The sequence below is a fragment of the Physeter macrocephalus genome, chromosome 18 (assembly GCF_002837175.3).
Source record: "Physeter macrocephalus isolate SW-GA chromosome 18, ASM283717v5, whole genome shotgun sequence".
Lineage (NCBI taxonomy): Eukaryota > Metazoa > Chordata > Mammalia > Artiodactyla > Physeteridae > Physeter > Physeter macrocephalus.
In genome coordinates this window covers 98601762-98626761 of record NC_041231.1, presented here as the reverse complement: position 1 = coordinate 98626761, position 25000 = coordinate 98601762, and the positions used below count along the sequence as shown (strand labels likewise).

The 25000-nt window shown below is 44.5% G+C and overlaps 1 protein-coding gene and 1 long non-coding RNA gene across 3 annotated transcripts; both read left to right on the top strand.

The window, feature by feature from the left end:
* The first annotated feature begins 916 nt into the window (after window positions 1-916).
* On the top strand, window positions 917-17261 carry TBC1D7 (TBC1 domain family member 7). Of its 2 annotated transcripts, XM_028479277.2 has the most exons (7): window positions 1102-1276; window positions 2327-2407; window positions 3723-3910; window positions 7611-7748; window positions 13902-14047; window positions 15311-15440; window positions 16463-17261. In XM_028479277.2, the coding sequence occupies exons 1-7, from the start codon at window positions 1165-1167 to the stop codon at window positions 16547-16549; spliced, it is 882 nt and encodes a 293-aa protein (XP_028335078.1). In that variant the 5' UTR covers window positions 1102-1164; the 3' UTR covers window positions 16550-17261. The 2 variants fall into 2 exon arrangements, with proteins under 2 accessions (XP_028335079.1, XP_028335078.1); XM_028479278.2 differs by lacking the exon at window positions 7611-7748 and having other exon boundaries at window positions 917-1276.
* LOC114484257 (uncharacterized) lies at window positions 10958-13894 on the top strand. Its single transcript, XR_003676928.2, has 3 exons — window positions 10958-11619; window positions 12211-12296; window positions 12435-13894. It is a non-coding gene; the product is annotated as an uncharacterized lncRNA (long non-coding RNA).
* Window positions 17262-25000: the final 7739 nt, after the last annotated feature.

The window sequence follows — 25000 nt, the reverse complement described above, 5'->3', positions numbered from 1 at the left end:
TTTAATGCTTTAGAATCCTGCTTTAAAAAAACTAAGAGCTCAGTACCCTGTAGAATTCTATTCTAGAATTATAGAATTCTCAATCTAAACGAATTCTATTCTTTCCTGTGCCCGAATCGTCTCAGTGAGTATCTTGTCAATAAGGAAGACCTTGGCTGTCTAGAACTCAACCCTCCCCTAGTCCCTGGGGACATCTCAGAATTTCTAAAACCTGAGGGTTATACTCTTTGCACCGACGCTTTAAGCGTTTGGGGCAGGCAGTGCTATATTTTTTGGAAAATGCATTACATCCATTCTGTTCTTAAAACACAAACCTAATTTGACCTTTTCCTGATGACTTGCCTTCAGTCTACTGAAGGTATTGTGAAAGAACCAGAGACCAACGAACTTGTTGAGTTCTGATGCCAGATTCTAGGTGGTTATTTTATCTCCAACTCTGACATCACCTGTCAACCGGCTACATTCCTGCCCCTCTTCTGGTTTATAATTTAATGCTTAATCTGTTGTGGGTTTTGAATTTTGACAATTACCTTTGATTCTGGTTTATAATTTAATGCTTAATCTGTTGTGGGTTTTGAATTTTGACAATTACATTTGATAGACTTGTGTTTAAAGGAAAACTAGGTGAGGAACTTGGGTTTGTGTTTTTTTTTTTTTTTTTTTTTTTAACTCTTTTTATAACTTGGTTTTTTGTTTTGCCAAATGCCCATTTTAGAAAAGACAGCGAAGCCAAAGAAAGAAAATTAAAATCATCTGGAATTCTGCTGCCTAAAGATAACCACTGTGAACATTTCAGAATAGTCTAATTAAAAAAAACTTTTTTCTTTGAACATGTGTAACGGCTGCAGAATATACCATTGTGCTAGGTTCTCTCCTAAGTAAAATAGGAGTGCTAAGGCATGAACCTTGTGCCATCTGTTATAGCAGCTCAGAGGACTTTTGTTTTCTATCTTGGTTTTTGGCCAAGGTGCAAAGGTGAGGTGATGTTAGGGTTGTGTAAAAGGGAAGGTTTAATACTGAGTCCTATGCAAGGGCAGGCCATTTATCATAGTGTATCAGATTCATGGAAAAGTTGGAGAAAATCATTAAATTTTTCTTCAATTCTTCATTTGTTTCTAGGCTCACTTTTTTCTGCTCCCTATTCTGTCTCTCCAAGAATGAAACATGACTGAGGACTCCCAGAGAAACTTCCGTTCAGTATATTATGAAAAAGTGGGGTTTCGTGGAGTTGAGGAAAAGAAATCATTAGAAATTCTCCTCAAAGATGACTGTCTGGGTGAGTTTTATAAGTTAAATTTACCTTACTTGTTCTCAGTCATTCCCAGATCTTCTGAAATTAAATGTTACCTTTAAAGATGTCCAGAGGTATTGGTTACCTGCTGTAATTTTTTAGTGATAGGATGGCAGCAGAATGGTATATTTTGGGAGAAGTTAAGGATTTTTCAAGTTTATATTTCACTGAGTCAGAGCCAGACCTTTTTGAAAGGCCTCTTTAGAAGTCAGTAATTTTTTTTTTTCTCTTATTAGACCCATGTATTTTGTTTTCTCAATTTTCAGAGGTGTTATCGTAGCTTCTGGGTAAATTTGCAGCAACTCTTGCCATGGTTCTCTTTGATGGAAATACTGAAACTGCATTATATATTGACATTTTTATTTCTAAGCCAGTCATAATAAGGTCTGTTCTATCGCTAATTAAAGTAGAATAAACTGAGCCGTAGTTAAAAACAGTAGTTTAAATGAATAGAGTGTTTTAAAGTTTCAAAAACATTTCCCACCTGATCTTTGATCCTCACGAGGCAGTCTGTGCTTTAAGTATTATAATTCTCACTTGACAAGTAGGGAAATTGAGGCCCAAGATGGGTGAATGTGGCTTTCTGGCGAATGGGAATTTGCAGGCTGACTGTGCCACTCAAGGCGATGTAAACTTAGGTCACTAAACTGCTCTGAGCTTCAGTTTCTGCATCTTTAAAACAATAACTACCCAACAAGCTTGTGATGTGGATAAATGAAATAAGTTCTATAAATAGTAACTACTGCTGATGTTATAGTGAGTGTAGTAATTATGCAAAATGCATCTCCTACACTGTGAAACACTGATTGTTTTTAAATAGCTAGTTGGAAAAAAGATACGTAGCTAGTTGGAGCACCTGGGCTGGAATTCAGTCTAGTGTTACCTTTCCTAGATTTGCTGATTGTATAGCAGCCTGCCTCTGAAGAGATGTCTTACTATACTCTCGGTTTTCAGACATGAAATGCATCTTTACCTATTGTGATCAGCATGAAAAGCATCTAATTGTTTTTTTTTTTTTTCTTTTTCTTCCTCTAGATATTGAGAAACTTTGTACTTTTAGTCAGAGGTTCCCGCTCCCGTCCATGTACCGTGCATTGGTCTGGAAGGTGCTTCTAGGTATGATTTCCAAGAGTTGGAAGCTTTATCTTCAAAAATGTTGAATGATGGGATCACTGATGTCTTATCAGTCAGAAAAAGGCGGATTTCTTTAGGCCTTTTACTGAATACTGGGGCTGACCTCGGGAGCCTGAATCACCACTCACTTTGGAAGCCTGGAAGAAGGTGACCTTCAGAGGCAGCCCACTGCGTGTCACTCAGTGTCAGGTGACATTAGAAGAGACAGTGATGCACCTTCCTGAAACAAGGTGTGGGAAGAGCATTGGGCCGGGAGAAAGGAGAACTGCTCTGGGCTTTACTCTCAGCTTGGTAACCTTCCAGAAGACACCAATAGGCCTCTTTTTTTTTTCCCTTTTTTCTTTCATCTGTGAAATGAGGATATTGAGCTAAATTAACTCCTAGGGTTTAGCTCTTGGTTTGTTAGTCTGCGCCTCGCAGCTGTAGAGGTGCAGCTTCCTCAGGAGCGCTGTCAGAATCCAAAAAGGAATTGAAGAGTTTTTACTTCCTGGAAGCACAAATGAATAACTTACAGCGAAGAGTGGCTGAAGGAGAAGGAAAAACAGTCTTTTGCTCAGTTTCTGTGGAAGAAGGTGTATTAGGTGCAGAGAGAGAGAAACCATGCCAGCTCTGGTGGCTCTTCCTTTTCTTATAAGGACACTAGCCCTGCTGGATTAGGGTCCCACCTTACGACTTCTTTTAACCTTAATTACCTCCTAAAGGCCCTGTTGCCAAATAGAGTCACATTGGGGGTTAGGGCTTCAACATACGGATTGTGGAGGTTGGGGGATGGGAACAATTCCATATTAGGGGCCAAGCACAGCAACCGGAGATAGGCCTTTAGGAGCTAAGGGTGGCCCGAGGCCGACAACCGTGAACTTGAATTAAATCATTATTGTAATTGGTGTGATTTATCTTGAATTTATGTGGCACATTTATTCAAAGGCTGTATGATGTCGTTTCATTTCTCTTTGATATCCGTGATGTAATTACCATTCGAAGATTGATAGTATTTAAAATTTGACTTATAGTGTGAATTTCTAAAAGATAATCTAGATGGTAACTAAATATTTGTGTGAGTTCTAGTCTAACTGTGGTAGGCAGCTTCGCACAGGATTCTCTTTCATAGAAGAGGAATTTGGATCGGTGCCTCAGTATTTTGCCCTCTTTTTTTTTTTTTCTTCCCCCCCCCGGGTCTCTGTAGGTATCTTGCCTCCACACCATGAGTCCCATGCTCTTTCATAGAAGAGGAATTTGGATCGGTGCCTCAGTATTTTGCCCTCTTTTTTTTTTTTCTTCCCCCCCCGGGTCTCTGTAGGTATCTTGCCTCCACACCATGAGTCCCATGCCCAGGTGATGATGTATCGCAGGGAGCAGTACTCTGATGTCCTTCACGCCCTGGAAGTCATTCGCTTCATCAGTGATGCCACACCTCAGGTTGAAGTCTGTCTCTACATGCACCGGCTGGAGTCTGGGAAGTTGCCTCGAAGTCCCTCCTTCCCACTGGTCAGTGGCGCTTTTGTCTGACCCTTGGTCCGACTTTAGACTGCTTCACCTGCCGGCCTTTGTTTGTGTTATGTTCTACCTTAGAAACTTGCAGTGGCGGCTCTTTGTAGAATAAAAGCGACACATCTTTCCCAGACGCTCATAGCCCTGTACCTGTTGACCCAATCTCCCTAATGGTTTAAAATTTTGTTTTGAAGTAATTTCAGAGTTACAGAAGAGTTGCAAGAATGCTGTCAAGAAACCCCATATACCCTCTGCCCCGGTTCCCTAGTCATTAACATTTTACCATGTTTGCTTTGTCATTTTTCCTATATATGTATACATATTTTTTTTCCAGACCAGTTGAGAATAAGACGTAGACGCGGCATCCCGTTCCTTCAGATTCCTGCAGTGCATACTTGCTAAAGATGAGAACCCTCCCCTAGGTGACCATAGTTCTGTCATCAACACCAAGAAGTTGACATTGCTATAGTATTAACATCTACTCTTCAGACTCCATTCCCGTTTGACCAGTTGTCCCAATAATGCCCTTTATCTAAACAATAAAAGTTGTGGTTCAGCACTTACCAAACTTTCAACTACTAGTTTTACCATTTGTTGACGATTTAAAAAGCTTTTTTTCTGTGTTAATTCTTCATTTTAAAATAGTAGAAAAAAGTTGCATAAAGAGTTAAGCGTTCCCATATACCTTCACCTAGCATCCTCAAAATGTTACATCTTAATTATACTCTGGTTATTTATCAAAACCAGAAAATTAGCAGTGATACAATACTATGAACTAATCTATAGGCGTTACTGAAATTTTGCTGACTGTCCCACCGATGTTCTTTTTCTGGTCCAGGATCCAATCTGGGATCATGCATTACGTTTACCATGTCTTAGTTGCCTTTAATCTGGAACAGTCCCTCAGTCTTCCTCTGTCTTTCATGACCTTGACAGTTTTGAAGACTACTGGCCAGTAGAACATTTCTCAATTTGGGTTTGTGTGTTTCCTCATGATAAAAATCTAGTTATGCGTTTCTGGCAGGAATTCTACAGAAATATGATACTTACTAGTCTTGCTGCTAACTTTCATCCCTTGGTTAAGGTGGTGGCTGCCAGGTTTCTTCAAGGTAAGGTTGCTATTTTCCCTTTGTAATTAATAAGTAACTTGTGGGGAGGTACTTTGAGACTATGTAATTATCAATCCACCGACTCTTGCCTGAAACAGTTTTTACTGTGCTGCTTGCCACATGGCGATCTTCTAACTCCTTCGTTCCTTCTGCATTTATTAGTTGACTTTTCTATAAGGAAGAGTTTTCCCTTCTCCCGCGTTTATGTATATCAGTATGAATTTGTAGATTCCTCTTTTATTCAGTGGCCTATAATTCATTACTACCATTATTTTGATGTTAAAATTGTCCCATATTCAGCCAGCGGGAGCCCCTTCAAGCTGACTTCTGTGTCTTTTTGACAAGTTCCCATCATTTTGAGCACTTTCTTACCTTCTGGCACAAAAAGATATTCCAGGCTCATTTTGTACTTTCCCTACCCCCGGCTTGGAATCAGGCTTTTTTTTTTTTTTTTTTTTTTTTTGGAGTATTATAGTTAGAAACCAAGAACAGGGTGCTAGGTATGCTCATTGTCTCTGGTGTGTCATTGCTTCTAGGCCCTCTCAGCAGACAGCTAGGAAATATACACACACCTATATGTTTATATATCTATTTATTTCTGTATTAAATACCCTGAGTTAATGCCCAAACTGCCAATTCCTTTCTAACATCACAAGTTCATTTTAGCCCTCACCCTTCTTATATTTGCAGCTTCCTTCTCCGGCGGTTACAGTGAGGCTAACGGAAGCCTCTTCTTATTTGTATTTATTTCTTTGCTCGTTCCTCTGTCTGTAGCCAACATGGCCGGCCACCTCTCTGGCCCTGGCCTGCAGGCCGCACAGGCCTTGTAGTCACTGGCTGCCTCCTTGGCCCTGACCCCTCCTTGGCCTCAGGCCCACAGGCTCCAGCCTGCTTTATAGATTTCACCTTTGACAAACTGCTCACTCTAGTTACTTGGACTGCTTATTGTTTATAAAGGGAAGAGAGGGGGAGTGGAGGAGGGCAGGCAAAGTAATGACTATAGCTCTTGGGCTTTGGCTATTTTAATACAACTTGCAATTCACTCTAAGCATTTTAACTTTTGGCTAAAACAGAGTGACTTGTTCAGAAGAGGGATTTGCCTGCAAACTGTGCTGTTCTGTAATTTTTTTGGTGGCTGTTGCAGATTGCAGTGTGCCAGCACAGCAGTTTGAACTTCGACTTGTTCTTTCTTTTTGAGGTTGCTTTGGGTCCCGTGGGCAAATCTTAGGTCGTCCGCTTTGATGAAGCTTATCAAGAGAGCATTCCTGAAAATAGTCGGAACCCTCAAACTTTAATTTTTATTTCCCATTGGCAGAATGCAGTCAGCTGATAGTACTACACAAGTTCCTAAACTGTATCTGAAATAAGGTTAGATTATCCGTTAGCTCGAGAGATCTAGACGGTAGGTTATCGTTTCCACCTCATCCCTGGCTCAGCTTTCCAGGCTTGAGGTCCGGGCACCTGTCCTGGGGCCTCAGGCTGACATGCTGTCCAGGTTTTGTTCTGGGCTCAAGTCTCCTTGGTCACCAAGCCCTAGAAGCTGTGTTTTCCTTATCTTTTAACGAGACCATGTGACGGTGCTCGGCACAGGGCCGGGCACGTAGAAGCTGACTTCGGCTGGAGGGCGCTGGTCCTCTTAGCTGTGTCTCTCGGAGTACCTGGGGGGGAGCGCTGAGATGCTCGGCTCGGGAGCGCCCAGCGCAGCGCCCAGGGCCGGGTGGGAGTCCACGAAAGGAGACTCTCTGCTCTTCTTGACGTTTTGTAGAATGTTAACAAGTGGATGGGAGGCCTAAAATGCAATACTCTGTTAAAATAGGTATTTTGATTTTAACTTGGGACTTCGTAGGGGAGTAGAAGGAAACTTTTTAGTTTCTTTTCAATGTTAAAAATCCTTTGGCTGTTAAATCCTAGATGAAAATGTAAAGCTTTTGGTGTAGGATATGGTGTTAGGAAACAGATTTTTCAAGTGGATTCCAGTTTTTATGAGATTTCTTTTGAAATTTACTTGAGGGTTTGCTTTCATGCTCTGAGTATTGACACAGGGTTTGAGAAATGCCATTCTTCTGAGTCCTAAAATTCTGATTCTAGGGTCATTTTTAGCTTTTTAGGTGCTTAAAGATAGAACAAAAATTTAAAGCTTTATATGAATGCTTTGAAATAAAATGCTTATTAGTCCTTTTGGGGTCATTTAATGTTTGCAAATTATTGGCAGAGGTCTCCAGTTGTTTGCTGTTTATCCTCTCTGTTTGAAAGGAATTCTCTTCCAGCGCAGAGAATACTTTTGGGTGTAGAGTCAGCCCTTGCTTAGGGTTTGTGTTGACTCTTTGGCCTTAATGTTAGAAGTTGGAAAATCTCTGAATGTTCAGCTTGAAACCTGAGTGTTCAGAAGCAGCGCTGACTCGGATTCCTCTCGTGACTCATCCTCATCTCCCCTTGGTCATCTTCTTAGTGATGGACTGTGTGCTTTTGGTCCCACTTTGATTTATTGCAGGTCCTTCAGAATCTAGGGAGCAAGGCTTCATTATTATTAAAGAATTCTGTATTTCTCTCTTCTACCTCCCTCTTGAGAGTTATTGTTAATCTTACAGGAGCCAGAAGATGAAGTATTTCTTGCCATTGCTAAAGCCATGGAAGAGATGGTGGAAGACAGCATTGACTGTTACTGGCTCACCCGATGCTTTGTGAACCAACTGAATAACAAGTACCGGGATTTTCTACCCCAGCTGGTGAGGGATGATGTTATGGCTATTTTGGGGTGGGCGTGAGCAATGGTAATGGGGGTCCTCAGTAAATGGCCTTTACCTCCTGGTGCTGCTACAATTATGCGTGGACCCTCTGTGGTGGGAACCGGCAGATGCCTTCTGTAAAAGGCCAGATGGTAAATATTTCCAGCTTGGTGGGCTAGGTGTGTATGTCTCTGTTGCAAGCACACAGCTCTGCTGTTGTCACACAAAATACGTAAAAGCGTGGTTGTGGCTGGATTTGGCCTCTGCAGGCTGTAGCTTGCCCACCCCCCGCTCTATAGTATTCCTTATCTTGATCCGGAATCCCCTGACTTTAGCTAGAATTACCCGTCTGTACTAAGGTTTAAGTTTGGCTGTGTAGAATGGGAAGCCCAAGTAACAGAGGCTTTGTCTTCTCTCACGTAAGCAGAAGTCTGGAGGCAAGGCAGCCCAGGGCTGGTGCCACAGCCATTGTATGGCCAGGGACCCAGGCTCCCGTGCTCCTGTTCTAGCGTTCTTAGGTGTGATCCTCCTCTCGTGATCCCATGACAGATGCTGGAGTGACAGCCATGACATCCCTGTTCTAGGCAGGAAGGGAAAGGCAAAAACGATAGTAAAGGAGGAGAAGTGACAAGCCAGGCCAGCCTGTCCCCCTTTAACAGACTTGCCTTCTGCATGACTCTTGGCGGGCAGGACTGTGTCACCAGGCCGCCCCAGTTTGCAGTGGAGCCTGGGAAATGTGTTCGGTTCGTTTTAGCCAGGCACATTGTGATCTCACGTTAGAGTCGGGACTCTGTGAGGAAGGCAGCCGGTGGTCTGTACACTCTGACTTGGGAATCCGGAGACCAGCGCTTGTGTCATCAGCGCAAGCCAGGGGTCCTTTGCCATTCTCTTTGCCCAGTGTTTTCCCTCATTTTATAAAAACGAGTCTTTTTTTCTTAAGTCATTGAATTGTTTCACTTGGAAATTCTGTTGAAAGCAGTAACCGTGGTACAGGACGCAGGGTCACGTGCGGGGCACAGGTCAGCCGAACCCTGGAGATCCATCCCTGCTCTGTGTCCGTTAGGGTGGTCGGCGACTCTTCGGCCCTCAGCTTCCCAGAGCACTGAACAGGAGTGTTTTTTATGTACTTGCCTTAAGTAAAATTTGATTTTTAGAATTTTGAAATTTAATTCACTTAATTTCAATAAAATAAAAGCATGGCATTGGAGCATATGTAAATGAAATGTTAGCTGCCCAATTAAATCAAGAGGTCCGAATCATACTGTGATTTAATTCGCTTTTCTTATTATTGGAGTAAATGCAGTAGCATTTTGATAGTTTGTTTAAAAATTCATTATTTTTAATAACACAAGTAACAGATACATTCTCGAAGTATTAAGTAATCCAAATGAGTCCAGTGTTGTCATAGACCTGCACCAGCACCTCCCCTACCCCACTTTCTAAGCCGTAGGCATTGTCATCAGCTTGGGGTGTATTTGTCTAGACTATTTTATGTGCATTGGAATGGATGGGGATGGGGATGCGAGTGCATTCCCATGAACACGTGTGTGTGTATGTGTATATGTATATAACATATATATATATAATTTTTTTTTAATGTAAGTGTTATCATACTGTTCATACGGCCCTACAATTCTTTTTAAAACTTAATGTCTGGGAGCTTTTCCATGTTAGTAAACATAGGTAGTTTTCAGTCCTGACTTCCTATTAATACCCCCTGTGAGCTCTTAAAAATGACCGAGCCAATGAAATCAGAATCTTCAGGGGTGAGGCCCCAGAATTCTACTTTTTTAAAACTCCAAGTGATTCTGAAATGAGGCTAGGATTGAGAGTCGCTCATTTAGAACCACTTTAAAAAATTCTCCTAGTATTTTCTGTTAAGAATTTGCCCTAATTTAATGTAAAGGCTCCATGCTGACAGTCCCACTCCGTGTACGTGATGTGTTCCCATGTGCGTATGTCTCTAGGGTGGGTTACTATACAACAAATGCTCAATTGCAAGAGACATATTTAAATTTGTTAACTACCAGGTTACTTACCCAGGAGTTGTACCAATTTTGCTTCCCCCAACAGTTGATGAGATTTCCTGTTTTCCACCCCACTGCCACTACTTGATAGTATCACTCTCTTAAAATTTTGCCAATCTGTTAGTGAAATGGTAGCCCATTTTAATTTCCATTGCCTCATTTTTGAGTGAAGTTAAGCAGCTTTGGGTATGTTTATTGGTCATCGTATTTGTCTACCTTTCTATTTTGTTTCCGTCTTTCCTTTTTTTTGGTAAGAATTATTGCTATATGCCGGATATTTATCCTTTGTTAAGTAAGTTAAATATTTTCTCTGAAAATATTTTTCCCTGTTGTGTAAAGATGTAAAGAGTTGATACAATTGGATTTATCAGTATTTCTTTTGCTGTTTTGTATCTTAGTTAGAAAGCCCTTTCTAATCCCGAGATTTAAAAACAAGTTTTTAAAAAGCTTCTAACTTTTAAAAATATTTGAACATTTTAAAATTTAGTCCTTTAATTTGTGAAGGACTTCCCTTTGTGAGTGGCATCAGACGCCGACATGACTCTGTTCCTTTTGTGGTTAACTGCAGCACGGCTTCAGCCAGCACCCACTGCCCTCTTCCTCTTGCTCTGGTTAACAGTTTGAGAATGTGATTCATGTCAACCAAGACTAAATTTGCTTTACTGATGAATCATTTCATCTTAACACATCTGTTTTTACAGAGGAGGACACTGAAGCACAGAGCAGTTAAGTAACTTGTCCGAGGCCACCCAGTTAATAAGCAGTAGAACTACCACTTACACTGTCAGTTCATTCTTTTTTTCACAGATTTGTAATGCCATCTTTATCATGTACTAGGTTTATATATATTTTTATCTCTTTCTGGACTCCCTTTGTCAGTTCATTCTTTTTTTTCACAGATTTGTAATGCCATCTTTATCATGTACTAGGTTTATATATATTTTTATCTCTTTCTGGACTCCCCCTTTTTTTTTTTTCTATCAAGGTATTTGTCTGTTTCCTGGCCAGTACCCTATGACTTACTTTAACTTCCTAGCATATTTTGATAGCTGGTAGGGAAATTTCCCTCTTATTGTTCTTTTGCAAAAATGCCTTGAGCTTCTTTTTTTTTTTTTTTTTTTTTTTTTTTAAGAAATGAATTTTAGAATCGGCAAGATACTTAATGTCCCCATGTCCCCTGAACCTTAATTTCCCCATCTTCAGAAAAAGGGGTTTATTTTCGCATGTACATTACAGTGCCTAGCACATAGTTTTTTATAGTTGCAAATTTCTTTTTAAAGTTCAGAATGTATAAGAAAAGCTAAATTTCCTTTGTGTTGCTATTTGATTTAGCCATCAAGTGACTTAAACTTTTTTGTGTGTGACTTAAACTTTTAAAGTCAAGTTTTGAAAAAAGTTGTCTTTCGTTAAACCTTGTTTAGTCCAGCTTAAAATTTTTAATTGTTGTATACTAGATCTCTTCTGCCTAGCTTTTTGTTAGTTTCTATAATCTTGTCTGCCATCTTTTCAAATTTTTGTGGTTTTACCAAATTTGTTATCACAAAGCATAGGTGGTTTCATAATCCTGGGGAAATGTGCACATGATAGACAGTGACGGGCTTTTGACATCCAAAGAAAAGAATACTTCTGGCGATGATGCCTTTATGTTGTAGTGTTCTCATTTCTAGGATTACATCACAGCTTTCCTCTCCATGCAAAGCTTTTGGAAATTCTCTTTGACGAGGCCTCTGATCGCCAAGGAGAGTAGAGGCCAGCTTCAGTGGTGTGACACGGAAGGTCTCTGGTTCTCCTCAGATCACACTGCCTTTAAGCCATCTCAGTCTTAACTGTGTCTAGTCATTAAAGTGAGTGAGTTTTCTTTCCTTGCCATTGATATAATTTTTAAAAGCTGTCCTAAAGAGAGGGTTTTTTTCTTTTAATAAGCACTATTAGCAGCCTCTTCCTAAGTTTAATATAAATTCCTCTCAAGGTGGTTAAATCGCTTGCCAGGTTTTGCCTTCTGTTGAGGTATGCCTTATTTCCTTAAAAGCAAGTATATGAGAGTCATGGAAATATTGGAAATAACCTAAATGTTTTACAGTAAAACGTAAATAAAACCATCACATCTACCATTTCTACCATTTGCTGTGTCCTAAAAATTTCAGGCAGTATAAATGTCATCTTCCACTAAAAAGAAAAAAAAAGCACACATGGATATGTATTTATATTCACCCTCTTAGATTTAGCAGTAGCATCTGATACACGTTTTTCTTCACCCTGCTTTTTTTTTTTTTAAATTAATGTATGCTGGGGATTATGCCATAAGCAGTATATAGAGACATTCCTTATTCCTTTTCACAGCTGCATTCTTCACCCTGCTTTTTTTTTTAACCTAATATATGCTGGGGATTATGCCATAAGCAGTATATAGAGACATTCCTTATTCCTTTTCACAGCTGCATACCACTCCATCCTAGTTTATTCAACCCATCCTCTAGTGTTGGCTAATTGAGATGTTTCCAGTCCCTTGCTGTTATAACAGGTGAATGGCTTTGTGCATGTATCTTTTTGTATATTTGCCAGTATATTTGGGGGTCAGATTTCCTAGAAATGAATTGACTAGATAAGGGGTAAAGGCATATGTTACTTAGCTAGGTTTTTTTCAAATTCCTCTTTGTAGAGCTCATACCCTTTTGCATCCTCATGATCAACAGATGAGAACACCAGCTTCCCTATAGCCTCGCCGACCTGGTGTGTGTTCTTGCCAGCACGATAGGTGAGAAAGGATACCTCACTGTAGTTTCAGGTTGCGTTTCTCTTATCATAGCCAGGTTGAGCATCTTTTCATTATGGGTTAGAGCCATGTGCATTTTTTCCTATAGAGGTTTTGGCATTTTCCTTTTTTAGAAGCTCTCTTTATTTAGGGATATTTATCCTTTAAGCTGGACCAGATATTAATGCGTGGCCCTCTTTGCCTGGCCAAGTCCCGTCCTTTCTTCGTGGGCCAGCTCCAACGTCAGCTGTCCTGGGAAACTCTTTCTGGCTTCTTAAGTATATGGGTTAGGATTCCCACCTGGATGTACCCATTGTCTCTGCTTATTCCCGTCCTAGCATCCCTGCCTTCAAGGAGCTTCCAACCTGGTTGAGAGAGCTGCAAAGAGCTAACTATAACACACTGTAATAAAGCTATCTTGCCTTTTACTCCCTTCCCTATATATGTAGCACAGTGTCTGGCTACGGTGGACATTGTAAGGGTTATGAATTGCCTCTTTGGCAGAAGTACAGCGGTGCAGATATTTAGTTTAAAAAAAAATATATATATATATTGCATTTGGCCAGGTGATATGGGATCTGGTTGTGCCCTTCTGGATAGAGTACAGACTTGAGGGTTTGACCTTAGGATCCGTGCTTTGCCAGAGAACCCTATCAATACAGCCAACCCGTCTGGGAGCCAGCTTTGTTAGCTCCCAGTCTTCTAGTGCTGGCTGCTGTGTAACCTTACATGGGAGAGGCTGCCAGACGGAACCCTGGAGCATCGTCCCCCTGTGTTATTCCTGTACCTCCCCGGAATTCTTGTGCACACCTTGCTGGGGACAGAGCTCCTCCTGAGGACGTCCCTGTTGTCGGACCCCCCCTGCCAAGTGCAGAGTGCGCTCCACGTGGGTCAGCGTAGGTGGCATCAGTGACTGCTGGGCCCTTTTCATCTCCATTCTTCCTAGTTCCCTGTCCCTGCTTTAGTCCTGCTCTGTTTCTTTGGTCTTACCCTTGTCCTTTCCCTGAACGTATAACCTACTGCCCTAGAGCAGCCAGAACGTGGGCCTTTCTTAGCTCCCCAGAGAACTGAGTTTTGGTTTGGACTTTTGTCTTAGGTTGTCGAATCTGGCTAGCACAATTAGGACCAACTAGGGTGACTGACTGTTCCTTTTAGCCTGGGACTGTCCCAGGAAATCCCTTAGTCCTGGGCGGTTGGTTGCTCTGGTTAGTGCTGACCTGGGAAACTGCTGCCTCACCAGTGACTTAAATGAGTCTGAAGCTTTGTCTTCTAGCATTTCCTGGGTTCAGCATGTACACTTTTTCATCACAGGCTGTAAGATCAGGTAACATTATGTCACAGGAACTGAGTAATCTCTTCCTGTTTAATCATTAGCTAAAGGCTTTTGAACAATACTTGAACCTGGAAGATAGCCGACTGCTGAGTCATCTGAAGACGAGTTCTGCAGTGTCCAAACTTCCCTATGATCTCTGGTTCAAGAGGTGCTTCGCTGGGTGCTTGCCTGAATCCAGCTTACAGAGGCAAGTATTTCTTTCAAATACGGACTGCAGGCTCAGAGGCAGAAAAATCCTGTGTTCTTTTTTTTTTGTTTTTTTAACGTGATCATCTTGGAATATAAATTTGCTTTAGAACAATACAATAATTTGATGCTGACTCCTCCAGCAGCTAACATAACAACACGATTCTGCTTATTATATATAGTTATGAAACATTAGAAATATCTCTTTAATATAAATATTAAAAATGTTACAGCATACAGTTAGAGAAATTGAAGGCCCTCAATGTGTTCGATGCTGTTCAGTATTCCCGTGTGAAATAGTCTCTAGGAGTATATGTGGGCTTTTCCAGAAATGGAGCCAGGTCCTAGAGAAAATGTGTATTTCTAAAGTAGCTGAAGGCAGTGAGAGACTTGAGACTCAAACTCAGCTCTTCCATCAACTTGAGACGTATTACGGGTATTTCGGTGTCCTGGATCACCCCATCCACAACTTTGCAGTTGAGGAGAAAGGTAAATGTACAGAGGGCATTACAAGACAATGCATTTGGCATGTGTAGAATAATACCAACTGTAAGAGTTTATAGGAGTTATCAGAATAGTTATTTTAGAGTATATTTAATAACTGGCTCCTTAATTAAGGAATTTAAACTACTGGAAAATGAAATTGAATTTATCATTTCATTTGCTGCTTTTGTTGTTCCTTACCATGTAATGATTATATTAATATTACAAAATATTAGTAAAATCTAAGCTTTGGTTTAGGACTTTCCTGCCCGAAAATGTCAGTTTTGAAACACTAGGGAATTGGCATACTGGTCAATTCCTAGCAGAGCAAATATTGATACTTTCTAGGGATGGTTCCTTTTTTCCTTCCACTGCTGATTATGTCTGAAATAGATTTCAAATGGCTGATCTGTGTTGTTTTCCTTGATGATGATTTCTTCATAGCTCTTCTCTGAAGCTCATGCACTCAGCCCTCTGTATCCGCAGATGCGTATCTGCGGATTCAGCTGATCCTGTGCTGTGTTTATAATTTGTGGTTGGTTGAATCCTTGGATGTGGAATCTGCAGATATAGAAGGCTGACTGTACCACCTCATTTTACACAAGGGACTTGAGCCTCCACGGATCTTGGTATCCACAGCAAGTGAGTCCTGGAACCAATTCCCTGGGGATACTGAGGGATGATGGTACTTAAAATGTAATTTGATTTAATTTTGAAATTTGAGCTATTTAAATAAACATAAACTTCAAACTCGTAATTTGATTATATCTTTATTTTGCAGGGTTTGGGATAAAGTTATAAGTGGATCCTGTAAGATACTAGTTTTTGTAGCTGTGGAAATTCTCTTAACCTTTAAAATAAAAGTAATGGCACTGAACAGTGCAGAGAAGATAACAAAGTTTCTGGAAAACGTAAGTGTACTTTGTTTTATTTTAATTTTGAATCTAGAAAGGAAGTCAGTTTAGCAAGCCACATTTTTCTATTGCATTAAATTATTTCAGAGACATAGTATATATTTACATCATAAGAAACAATTTTCCCCTGAAAAAGTTTCAAGTTGGTCTGTGGATTGTAGACCAGTCCTTTGGGGTCAGTGGTCTGAGCAGCGAGTCTCCATGAGTGTATGCACCTGGGACTGGAGTCTCTTCCCCTGATGTGACCACTAGGAAGCTTGTCAAGAAAAGGAAGAGGTGACTGATCTTTGTTGCTGGAAAAGGAAACCTGATGTTTTGAGGGATTTTGTAAGTCCTTTCATTTCTGTTGCTATATCTCTGGTAGAATCCCAGTTGGATTTGTTAATGTGCTGAAATGTAAACTTAGAGCATGTTGAAAAGGGTCTAAATGAATCTGTTTTTCCCTGTCTTTGTATCTTAGAATACCCTTAACCAGGCAAGAAGAGGTGGAAGTAAGAGAGACTTAGGTGTGAGTGAATTTCACTGGACCCCAAATCTATATATCTTAATCAGTCAGTGTTAACACTTGAACAGTGGCCCGGTAAATAAGTACTAAGTGAATGTATGTTGGATCAAAGAACCATCATCGTTGTAATAATTAGTGGCTCACAGTGCCAGGGCCACTGCTAAGTATTTTTTGTGAATTACCTCATGTAAGCCGGTGAAGAGCCCTGTGAATTGCGGCTATCGTTTGCCCCATTTTAGAGACGGGGATCTGAACCCAGGGAGCTCAGATAACCCGCCCAGGAGTCCGCAAGTAGTGGGCAGTGCAGGATTCGACCCTAGGCAGTATGACACGACTGCTCCTTACTGTGGCCTCAGGTGGTACGTGAAACAGATCCTGGCAGTAGCCTCCTGTGCGATCACTTTCTGAAAAATGGGGAAAACTCCAGTGGAAATGAGATTTGTACCAGAGCGAAAATGAGGGAGATACTGAAGTCGGAAACACACATTTCAGAGACTGGTTTGCTTGTTCACAGATCCCCCAGGACAGCTCGGATGCGATTGTGAGCAAGGCCATCGACTTATGGCACAAACACTGCGGGACCCCGGTCCACTCCGCCTGAACATTCCTGACATTGTGGACAGTCTGCCAGGCCTGCCCAGAAGGCTTTTTTGGGACATGATCTACTAAACTGATAATAGGGTTCTCACTTTGGTGCTCAAAGTGTAATTGTTTTCCCAGCAAAATTTATTTAAGATACCTGGAGTCGCTGGGTTGTGGAATGGCATCTTCTGATTACGTAGAACTACAGAGTTCAATTCTGAATAGCATTTAAAAAAATATTTATTTTATTGACGTATATAGGTGATTCACACTGTGTTAATTTCTGCCGTACGGCAAAATGATTCAGTTAAACATATATAGACGTTCTTTCTCATATTCCTTTCCGTTATGGTTTATCACAGGGTATTGAATATAGTCCCCTGTGCTTATACAATAGGAACTTGTTCTGAATAGCATTTTAAAAGAGCGTTGCTTGAAAATAGCTCCCAGCTTGTAAAGCAGTTGAGTCAGGCTGGGTGGGTGCCTCAGTAAGCAGGGTGTAACCAAGCTTGCCCTGCGCCTCTCTACTTAGCACCAAGCTAGTTCCTTTCTGAGGTCTATTTCTGGAATGACAAACAACTTCCCTATGCTGACAACTCGGATTCGGCTTTTGTTGATACAGTACCTGTTGAAATCTAAGCTGACTTTCTAATCTTCTGAAATCTAAATCTGCTTTCTGAGACTTTGTCTTGCTAAATAGGTTTAAATAAAGGCCTTACATTTTTTTTTTCCCTTTGTGCCAGTTGGAGTGAAATATTACCGAACAAAATGTGTCTGAATTTACCTGCTAAGAGAGGATTTGTTGATGTTTTGCTGGACTCATGCTTTTTCTTGATGGGCCCTTAAATGTTGGGTGAGCATCAGGGGAGGATTCTGCCACCCGGAATAGGAATGGGTGAAAGGGCAGGTTCAGGTTAATAGCTAATGCCCACCCCCCCACCCGCACCCCGGCCGTGTCATCCCCTGATGGTAACTGTTGGTTGGACAGTTGCAGGCTTTGAGCTGGGCGAGTGAGACGGGGCCCTTTGTTTGAAACTGATTCATGCAGCTGTCAGACCTGCAGGAGCCCGACTGGTGAGTTGGATTCTCCACGCCCCCATGCCCCCCGCCCAAAACAGAGGAGACGTGGAATTATGGAGCTGTCACTCTGAGAGTTCAGTCCCTGCCTAATGTGTAAAATAGCTGTAGAGAGAGTTCAGGGCACACGGAGTTGTTGAAACCAGCTGGCCCATGTGTAAAGTAACATATCCAAGAGTATTTAATTTTTTTTTAATCAAAAATACACTCAGGGCTTCCCTGGTGGCGCGGTGGTCGAGAGTCCGCCTGCCGATGCAGGGGACGCGGGCTCGCGCCCCGGTCCGGGAGGATCCCACGTGCCGCGGAGCGGCTGGGCCCGTGAGCCGTGGCCGCCGAGCCTGCGCGTCCGGAGCCTGTGCTCCGCAACGGGAGGGGCCGCGGCGGTGAGAGGCCCGCGTACCGCAAAAAAAAACACTCATAAGAAAACTTCTTCAAGCAAACTGTGCTTACGGTTAATACTTTACCTTTATCCAGTGATCGCCTCTGCCCCGAAGAACTTTGAATCCAGTAGTGGATGTGAGCAAAAGCGCGCGAGGAGGAGTTCCTGCTGCACTTGTCCGCTACCTAGTGAGTGAACGTGGGGTTTACGTGAAATTCACAGAAGCCATGAGTGCTTTACTTCTGTCTAATTTACGAGCCACATACCGTTACAAACCATAAAAGTTTGCACGAATTTTTGGTAAAGATTATGAGGTCAAGTGATGTTAGTGAATCCCAACTCCAGAAAGAAGCAAACAGTGAGCCATCTGTCGGCAGGAAGGTGGCCCGGAGGTCAGTGCTCCCGCCGGCTCCCGCCTCGGCACCGGGGGAAGCAGGGGCAGGCCTCACAGAGCAGCGGGGAGAGGGAGGGAGTGCACCGGTGGGGAGGGGGCCGAAGGGGCTGGAGTTCCGCTTAAAAGTCTGGTGAGGGTCCAGATGAGCCAAAACGGAAGACTATGGCCCTGCTGCTGCGGGATAGAAAATTAAATATTCTGCAAGTACAGTATATTCTGTCAAACCCTGTTTGGCAAATCCTTGCCTGCTATAGGGTGTGGGTCTTGGGTCTTCGTGTTCTGCTTTGTCAATCTGATCATCACGCGTTTTCCGTATCAGATGACTACACGGCTCCATCTGGGCGGAATTTAAGGCCCACTGTAGGGACACAGAGGATGAGGTGAGGATCCGATTCCCGTTCAATATCAGAATTTTATTTTACTGAGAGTGCAGTATTTTGAAGATGTTTCTGCTCGCTGCCTGCTGCGAGAAGCTCCTGATGAAAATAGCCCCACGTTCCCTCAACTCCAGACATTTTGTCCGGATACTGCAGAAACCCAGGGTTTCGGTTGTGGCCAAAACTATGGCGGCTAATACGTGGGGTTCTCCCCCTGCCTTGGAAAACTGGGATTTAACGTTACCAAGTTGAGTTTCTAGTTCTTCTTCTTACGGTGTCTCCTTAAACATAGATGAGGGAAGCCCTAGATCTGAGGGCAGGGAAGGTTGGGGTGGTTGTGTGTGGCTTTTGCCTGGTGACAGAGCACACTGACAGATTGTACATACGCAGGCTTGTGTGTGCGTGTCTGAGGCCACTTCAGGAAGTGAGGTCAGGGTTCATTAGAATGAAGTGCTTTTTCTGGTGGTGGTTGTTAACGGAAAGTTTGCCTGAAAACTGGGGGCAACCCTCAAATTCCATGATGTGTGGAAAGAGCTCTAAGGGCCTCCATCCTCTTCTGTTCTGGGTGTGAGACAAGCCGGCCTCGTCTTGAATTGCCGAAGCATCACCCTGGGCCCTGTCTTGTGGTCATCAGCTCCCACTGTGACTGGGGGTTTAGCTTTCCTCCCTCAAAGTGCAGAATGTGGAGTGAAGCCTGTGAGGATGGGGAGGGTAAAAATAGAGCATGTGTGCCCAGGACTAGGTCCAAAGACCAATCTCCTGCCCGAAGTGACAGCCTCTGAGCAGCGCCGTGAGATTTGAGCAGGAGGGGGGCGGCGTTCTTCAGCCCAAGGCAGCCTCTGGGAGGGGTTAGGGGTGTGGATGGCTGGCGGGGCCTCTGGCTCTGCCTTCTGCATCGTCCAGTGGTCCCAGAGGAGAAGCAGCTTTTTTTTTTTTTTTTTTTTCTCGTTACGCGGGCCTCTCACTGTTGCGGCCTCTCCCGTTGCGGAGCGCAGGCTCCGGACGCGCAGGCTCAGCGGCCGTGGCTCACGGGCCCAGCCGCTCCGCGGCACGTGGGATCTTCCCGGACCGGGGCACGAACCCGCGTCCCCTGCATCGGCAGGCGGACTCTCAACCACTGCGCCACCAGGGAAGCCCAAGAAGCAGCTTTTGTCTTCAGCTGGGTGTTCTGGGTTTGGAAGGTCTAGAGGCCGCTTTTCTTTGCCTTGACAGGTGAAAAGTTGTCTTTGTAGCAGGAGTTGGGGACCTTTCCCTCTGGTGGATGGAACAAAGAGCTGTTTCTCCTTTAGAATCTGTGCCAAGTGAAACAGCTCATGGCTCCTGGCAGGAGGCCAGGTTGAAGAGGCCGGGAAGGGGTGGGTGGAGGAAGGGAGCGATGTGAACAGAGCGGGGAGGAACTCTCCCTGAGGCCTGCGGGGCAGGGTGGGGTGCCGGCCCCTCACTGCCTTCCTCACCAGTCGCTCCCTTTCCTTTTTGGTCTGCCAGCCTTGCCTTATGGAGGTTAAAAAGTGAGTGGGCAGCTCCTTGCTAGCCTTGCTAGGTGAGGTGACCATCTCACTGTAGGGCCACCACCCGAAGCGGGTTTGGAGAACATGATCAGAGGACAAGGAAAAGATCCTTCAAGAAGCTTGTCCCGGAGCAGAACTCCCAGTAGAATAGCACAGCAGGCGATCGGGGTTCAGACCTCAAAATCACACCTAAAGTGTAGGGATTACTTTTGTAGTTTACCAGGACCTCATACAGAGGTGCTCAGGCCTCCTGGAGCTCACGCTAACCTCTGACCCTCCTGTTTGGTCTCTTTTTGCTCATCTCCCGTCACCCTTCTTTCCCTAGAGCTTTACCAAGTAGCAACCGGGTACTTGTTGGAAATGTTGGCATCTCTTCCCTGGCCACCCCCCCCTCCCGCCCTCTGGGCTTAATGCCATGAAGGCTTTTGAGGGTGGCAGTGAGGAGGAGAGCTTTGGATGGTTCACTCCTAGCAGCAGGCTGTGTCCACGCCCCGGCGGGCCTGCATCTCCACCTCCTCTCTCTCCCCTTTCATTCTGTGTGGTTCACTTGTTCTCTTCTTCATTCTCATTCAATCATGAAATAGATTTGAACACACTCCCATTAATGGCCCAGGTACTGAGTTTAATTGCTAAGTTGTATTTGCCCTGTTGGAGCTTGTAATCATGCAGGGAAGACAGATACTCAACTAGTATGTATTTTGTTTTTTCAGTCTTTAAGAGGACCTCTCACTCCTGAGCTGCCACACAAGGGTGGAGGTGACCTGGGCTTGCCCAGAAGCTCTGGAGGAAAGTTAGAGTTACTCTGCAATGCATGGGTCTTTGTCCCCTTCTCTTATTCATGGAAGAGTGACAAAGAGCCTTGGAAGGGGTGGGTGCTGGGGAGGGTCTGAGCCTCTGCGCTGGCTCGTTAGTTCTGTAACCCGAGATCACTCAGTCTGCGGCTCAGTTTCCCCATCACCTTCAGGAAGGTACTAGAATTGCTTACTCCTCAACTTGCTCACCATCAGGTGAGCTTAATGTGAAAGCACCTTAAGAAGTACAGAGCTCTGAGGAATGTTGAACATTCTGAATAGCGGGGTTTGCAAGCGTGTGGCCAGGCTCTGCCTCTGTTTGAATCTGCCCTGTGCTTCAAGGCCTATCTGAAACTTCCCCTTGTTAATTTCCAAGCTGCACGTGCCTCCTCCTGCTTCTGAGCTTTTGTAATGTTTCATGCATAATGGTTCAGGAGTCTTTGGTTTGGTGGTCTCAAACTTTAATTAAACTCCATGTGGTTTCCGTCTAAAAAGCAGGCTTCTTGCGTTCGGGCTGTGTCTTGGTCCCTTTTGCACACTTCTGCTTTACCTAGTATAGTTCCTCATATGTGTTTTCTCCCTGAAACCGTGCTGTCCCCCACCCATCTTTGGGCATGCTGGTATCATCTTGGTCAGGAACACTGTCTCCCCACTGTGGGGCTACATCCTCCTATCTCTATGATTCAGCTCAGGCATCCCCTCCTCCAGGAAGCCCTCCCAGCTCTCTGCCCCTTGGCTTCTGCCCTAGGCTTGTTTCCTTCCATGGTACTCTGTGTCCTTTTTACCGCATTTAATACATTGGTTTAGAATGACCTGTTTATATCGAACACTAGCCTGTGAGCCCCTCGAGGGTATAGATCATGTCTTGTTCTTTTCTTTTCCCTCGGTGCCAAGGACATCTCAGCCTGCCTGGGCTCTCCCTGAGGATTAGGTGAATACATGAATGCCTGACTCCTCTGGTGACAAGTAACAGAATTGTTCTGGAGCTGGCTTGCTCAAGGAGACTTGATCACAGGATACAGGGGTGAGGTTCAGAACCCACCGGGGGTAGGACTAGAATCTGGGACAGGACTAAAGAGACTCTGGCCCCCTTTATCTTTGACCTGCTCTGTGTGTCTGCTCTTTCTCTCTCTGCTCTCCGGGTTGCTCTGGTGGAAGATGCCTTACCCTGAGGTCCTAAGATTATCTGGTACAGGTTCAGCCTCTGAGACAGTCTCTTGGCCCCGTTTCCTAAATCCATGGGAATAGGGCCTGTGGTCCATCTTGGGTCTGGTGCTGCCTGTGGATGGATCATCCATCCCCATGGAGACAGACTCATGGCCTCCAGGAGCCTCCCTGTGTCCATGGCAGTGCAGGGCCGGTGAGCAAGGGACACTGTACAGGGGCCGCTGTGAACGGGGAGACACTATCAGAAGCTCCCACTCCATTTGACAAATCTGTTGACTGGATATGCCCTGCAGAGGTGCCAGGAGGGGTACCAGGCGCCTTCCACCATGAGCTACATCTGAGTGGTCTTCCTTCACTGCTTATTTCTGGTTTCTGCCAACCAGTCTGAGGGTGGTATGGCCAGCCCTTTCAGATGAGGTGGGCAGGGTGGGAATACCCCACTGGCAGCTTTGGCAAGCAGTGTCTGGCATGGCCAGGCGTTTCCTTGGGAACGTTTCCGATCAAGTCTAATTCTGGAAGTTTACGGGAAGTGGGCTTTGCCTGGCTCCTTCCCCTGCACCTGAGTCCAGTGAGAAGGCTGGGGGTGGGGGCAGGGTCGGCCGGCAGCAGCTGTGTTTATTTGCCTCTGATTGGTTGGAAAGATGCATGCGTCCCCTGGGGTGTCCAACATCTGCATGTGTAGACTGGGTTGGGCTCTGGCCAGACCTGGTGGCAGTCGGGTGAGTCTGGGTAAAGTCAGGGCCGGCAGCTGCTGAGGCTGACTGACTCCAAGATCAGAAGGGAGGCACGCCTGGGCTGGAGCGTCCGCTGGAGGAAAGCGCGCCAGCCACCTGGCCGACACTCCCCTCCCCAATACTCAGATAAGGAAAGCGAGGTTCTGGGTGGTGACGGGGGTTATACCAGGCCACCACTGGTAGCTGAGAAGCCTTTAGAACGCAGGCATCCTGGCTCCCATCCCTGTCTAGCGCATGCTTCACCACACCAAGCTTCTCCCTCATCCTGAAACACTGCCCTTATCTGTCCTCTGAGCCTTAACACCCCTGAGGAGCTTGCTGGCTGGGTACCTTGGCACGGTGTCCTCCTGTGTAACATGATAGTGATGGTAGCCACCTTACAGGATTGTTAGGAGTGTTAAATGCAGAAGGACACACAGTACCCTCGTGTCAGTGCCTGGCGCATGGTAAGCGCTCGGTAAACATTAGGTGTTACTGAGTCACAAGCGATAACGGGTAAAATGTGTGCTCTCTTCAGAGAGGTGACACTGTGACTTACAGTCTCACTAAACATCTTAGAGAGGATGCTTCCTGAGAAGTGTTCTAGGAGATCAGAGGCCCATTGCAGGTTCTTTAAGTCTTGCGTTTGTAAAGTTTACGTACATGGGAATCCCCTAGGGCCCCTGTTAAAATTCGGATTCTGATTTAGTAGCCAGGGGGTGGGGCCTGGCGTTCTGCATTTCTAATATGGTCCCTGATGATGTTGGTCCTTGGGGACCAGAGTTTGAATAGCAAGGAGCTAGGGACTGTAGATTTCACATTGTACCTTGCCAGAGCTTTAATCCGGATCGCTAAAGAAAGAAGCTACAGAGAATGCTACCTGCCTGTGCCACTTTCTCATTTTTAAATTAGTCTGGCTTCGTTTCTAGGTGATGTTGGGGATATTGCTAAAAGTTTATATTCAGGTTTTGATGAAGTACCTTATAATCTCAGTAGTGAGACACAGATGTCCTATGAATTATTTGCTCTCCTCGTTGGGTCACTGGAGGTGGTTTCACTCTCACCTTATCACAAGTCAGCTCGTTACTGAGGGTAGCTCTGTTGCAGCCAACCAACCGTATCTATCCTCCCCTTCCTTACTAACCAGACGTCAATTTTATTTGAGGCAGGAGTGTGTTAACAAAACTTTATTTCCCAGTCTCGATGCAGAGGAATGGACAATGAGATAGAAGCAAAGTCATTAGGTAGGGCTTACAGAAAAGGTTTTTATTCACAGAGGATTTACTCGACGGTCAGGTAACCTTTCCTCTTACTTCCTGCCTGGAACACATACAGAATGACTGGAACTCCAGGAGCCATCTTGGGACATGAGGCGACCTCAGGGATGGAAGTCACATGGTGAGGATGGTGGGGCAGAAAAACAGAGCTGTGGCACATTGATGGTACCACAAGCCCTGCCCTACTTAACTCCAGACTTCCTTTACATTAAGACAAACAAACAAACAAAAAATCCAGTTGTTTCAGCCAGTATTTGACAGGTTTCCTATTACGCGAAGGATGCTAAACCCAGTGGTAACTGACCCCACCAGAGCAGGTGCAGTTTAGCAGGGCAGACACGGGTTTAAATCTGTGTCTAAAACCGTCATCCTGCTGAGCACCCTTTGTGGGATCCCCTAGTCAGGTAGAGGCAGGGGACCTGGACTGAGGGTCAGAAGCCCGGGGCGCTCAGCTCAGCTTTGCCATTTCCTAGTGGTATGATCCTATTCCTTTAACCTCAGTCCCCACCCCCGTAAAATGGGGGCGATGGGTGACAGAGTCCAACATGGTGCGAGGTGCAGAACTCACTCTGCCGGCGTTGGGTGAGGGCTGGGTCTCAGGATGATGGGAGGATGCAAAGACCAACTGGCCGCAGTGGCCGATGCTGATGTGAGCAGCTCGGGTACAGGCACTGACGCGCCTTTCAGCGCTTCCATTAGAGGTGCCCACCTTGGTGCCCCGAGGGCCACAGAGCACTGCGGCCTCTGCTGGAACCGAAAGGGCTTGGACTAAGTGCCCCGTCCGCGT

Coding starts and splice junctions, on each gene's coding strand:
- TBC1D7 (XM_028479277.2), top strand. CDS start 1,165: ATGACTGAGGACTCCCAGAGAAACTTCCGTTCAGTATATTATGAAAAA. Junction 1,277..2,326: donor CCTCAAAGATGACTGTCTGG/GTGAGTTTTATA, acceptor TTCTTCCTCTAG/ATATTGAGAAACTTTGTACT. Junction 15,441..16,462: donor TAACAAAGTTTCTGGAAAAC/GTAAGTGTACTT, acceptor GCTTGTTCACAG/ATCCCCCAGGACAGCTCGGA.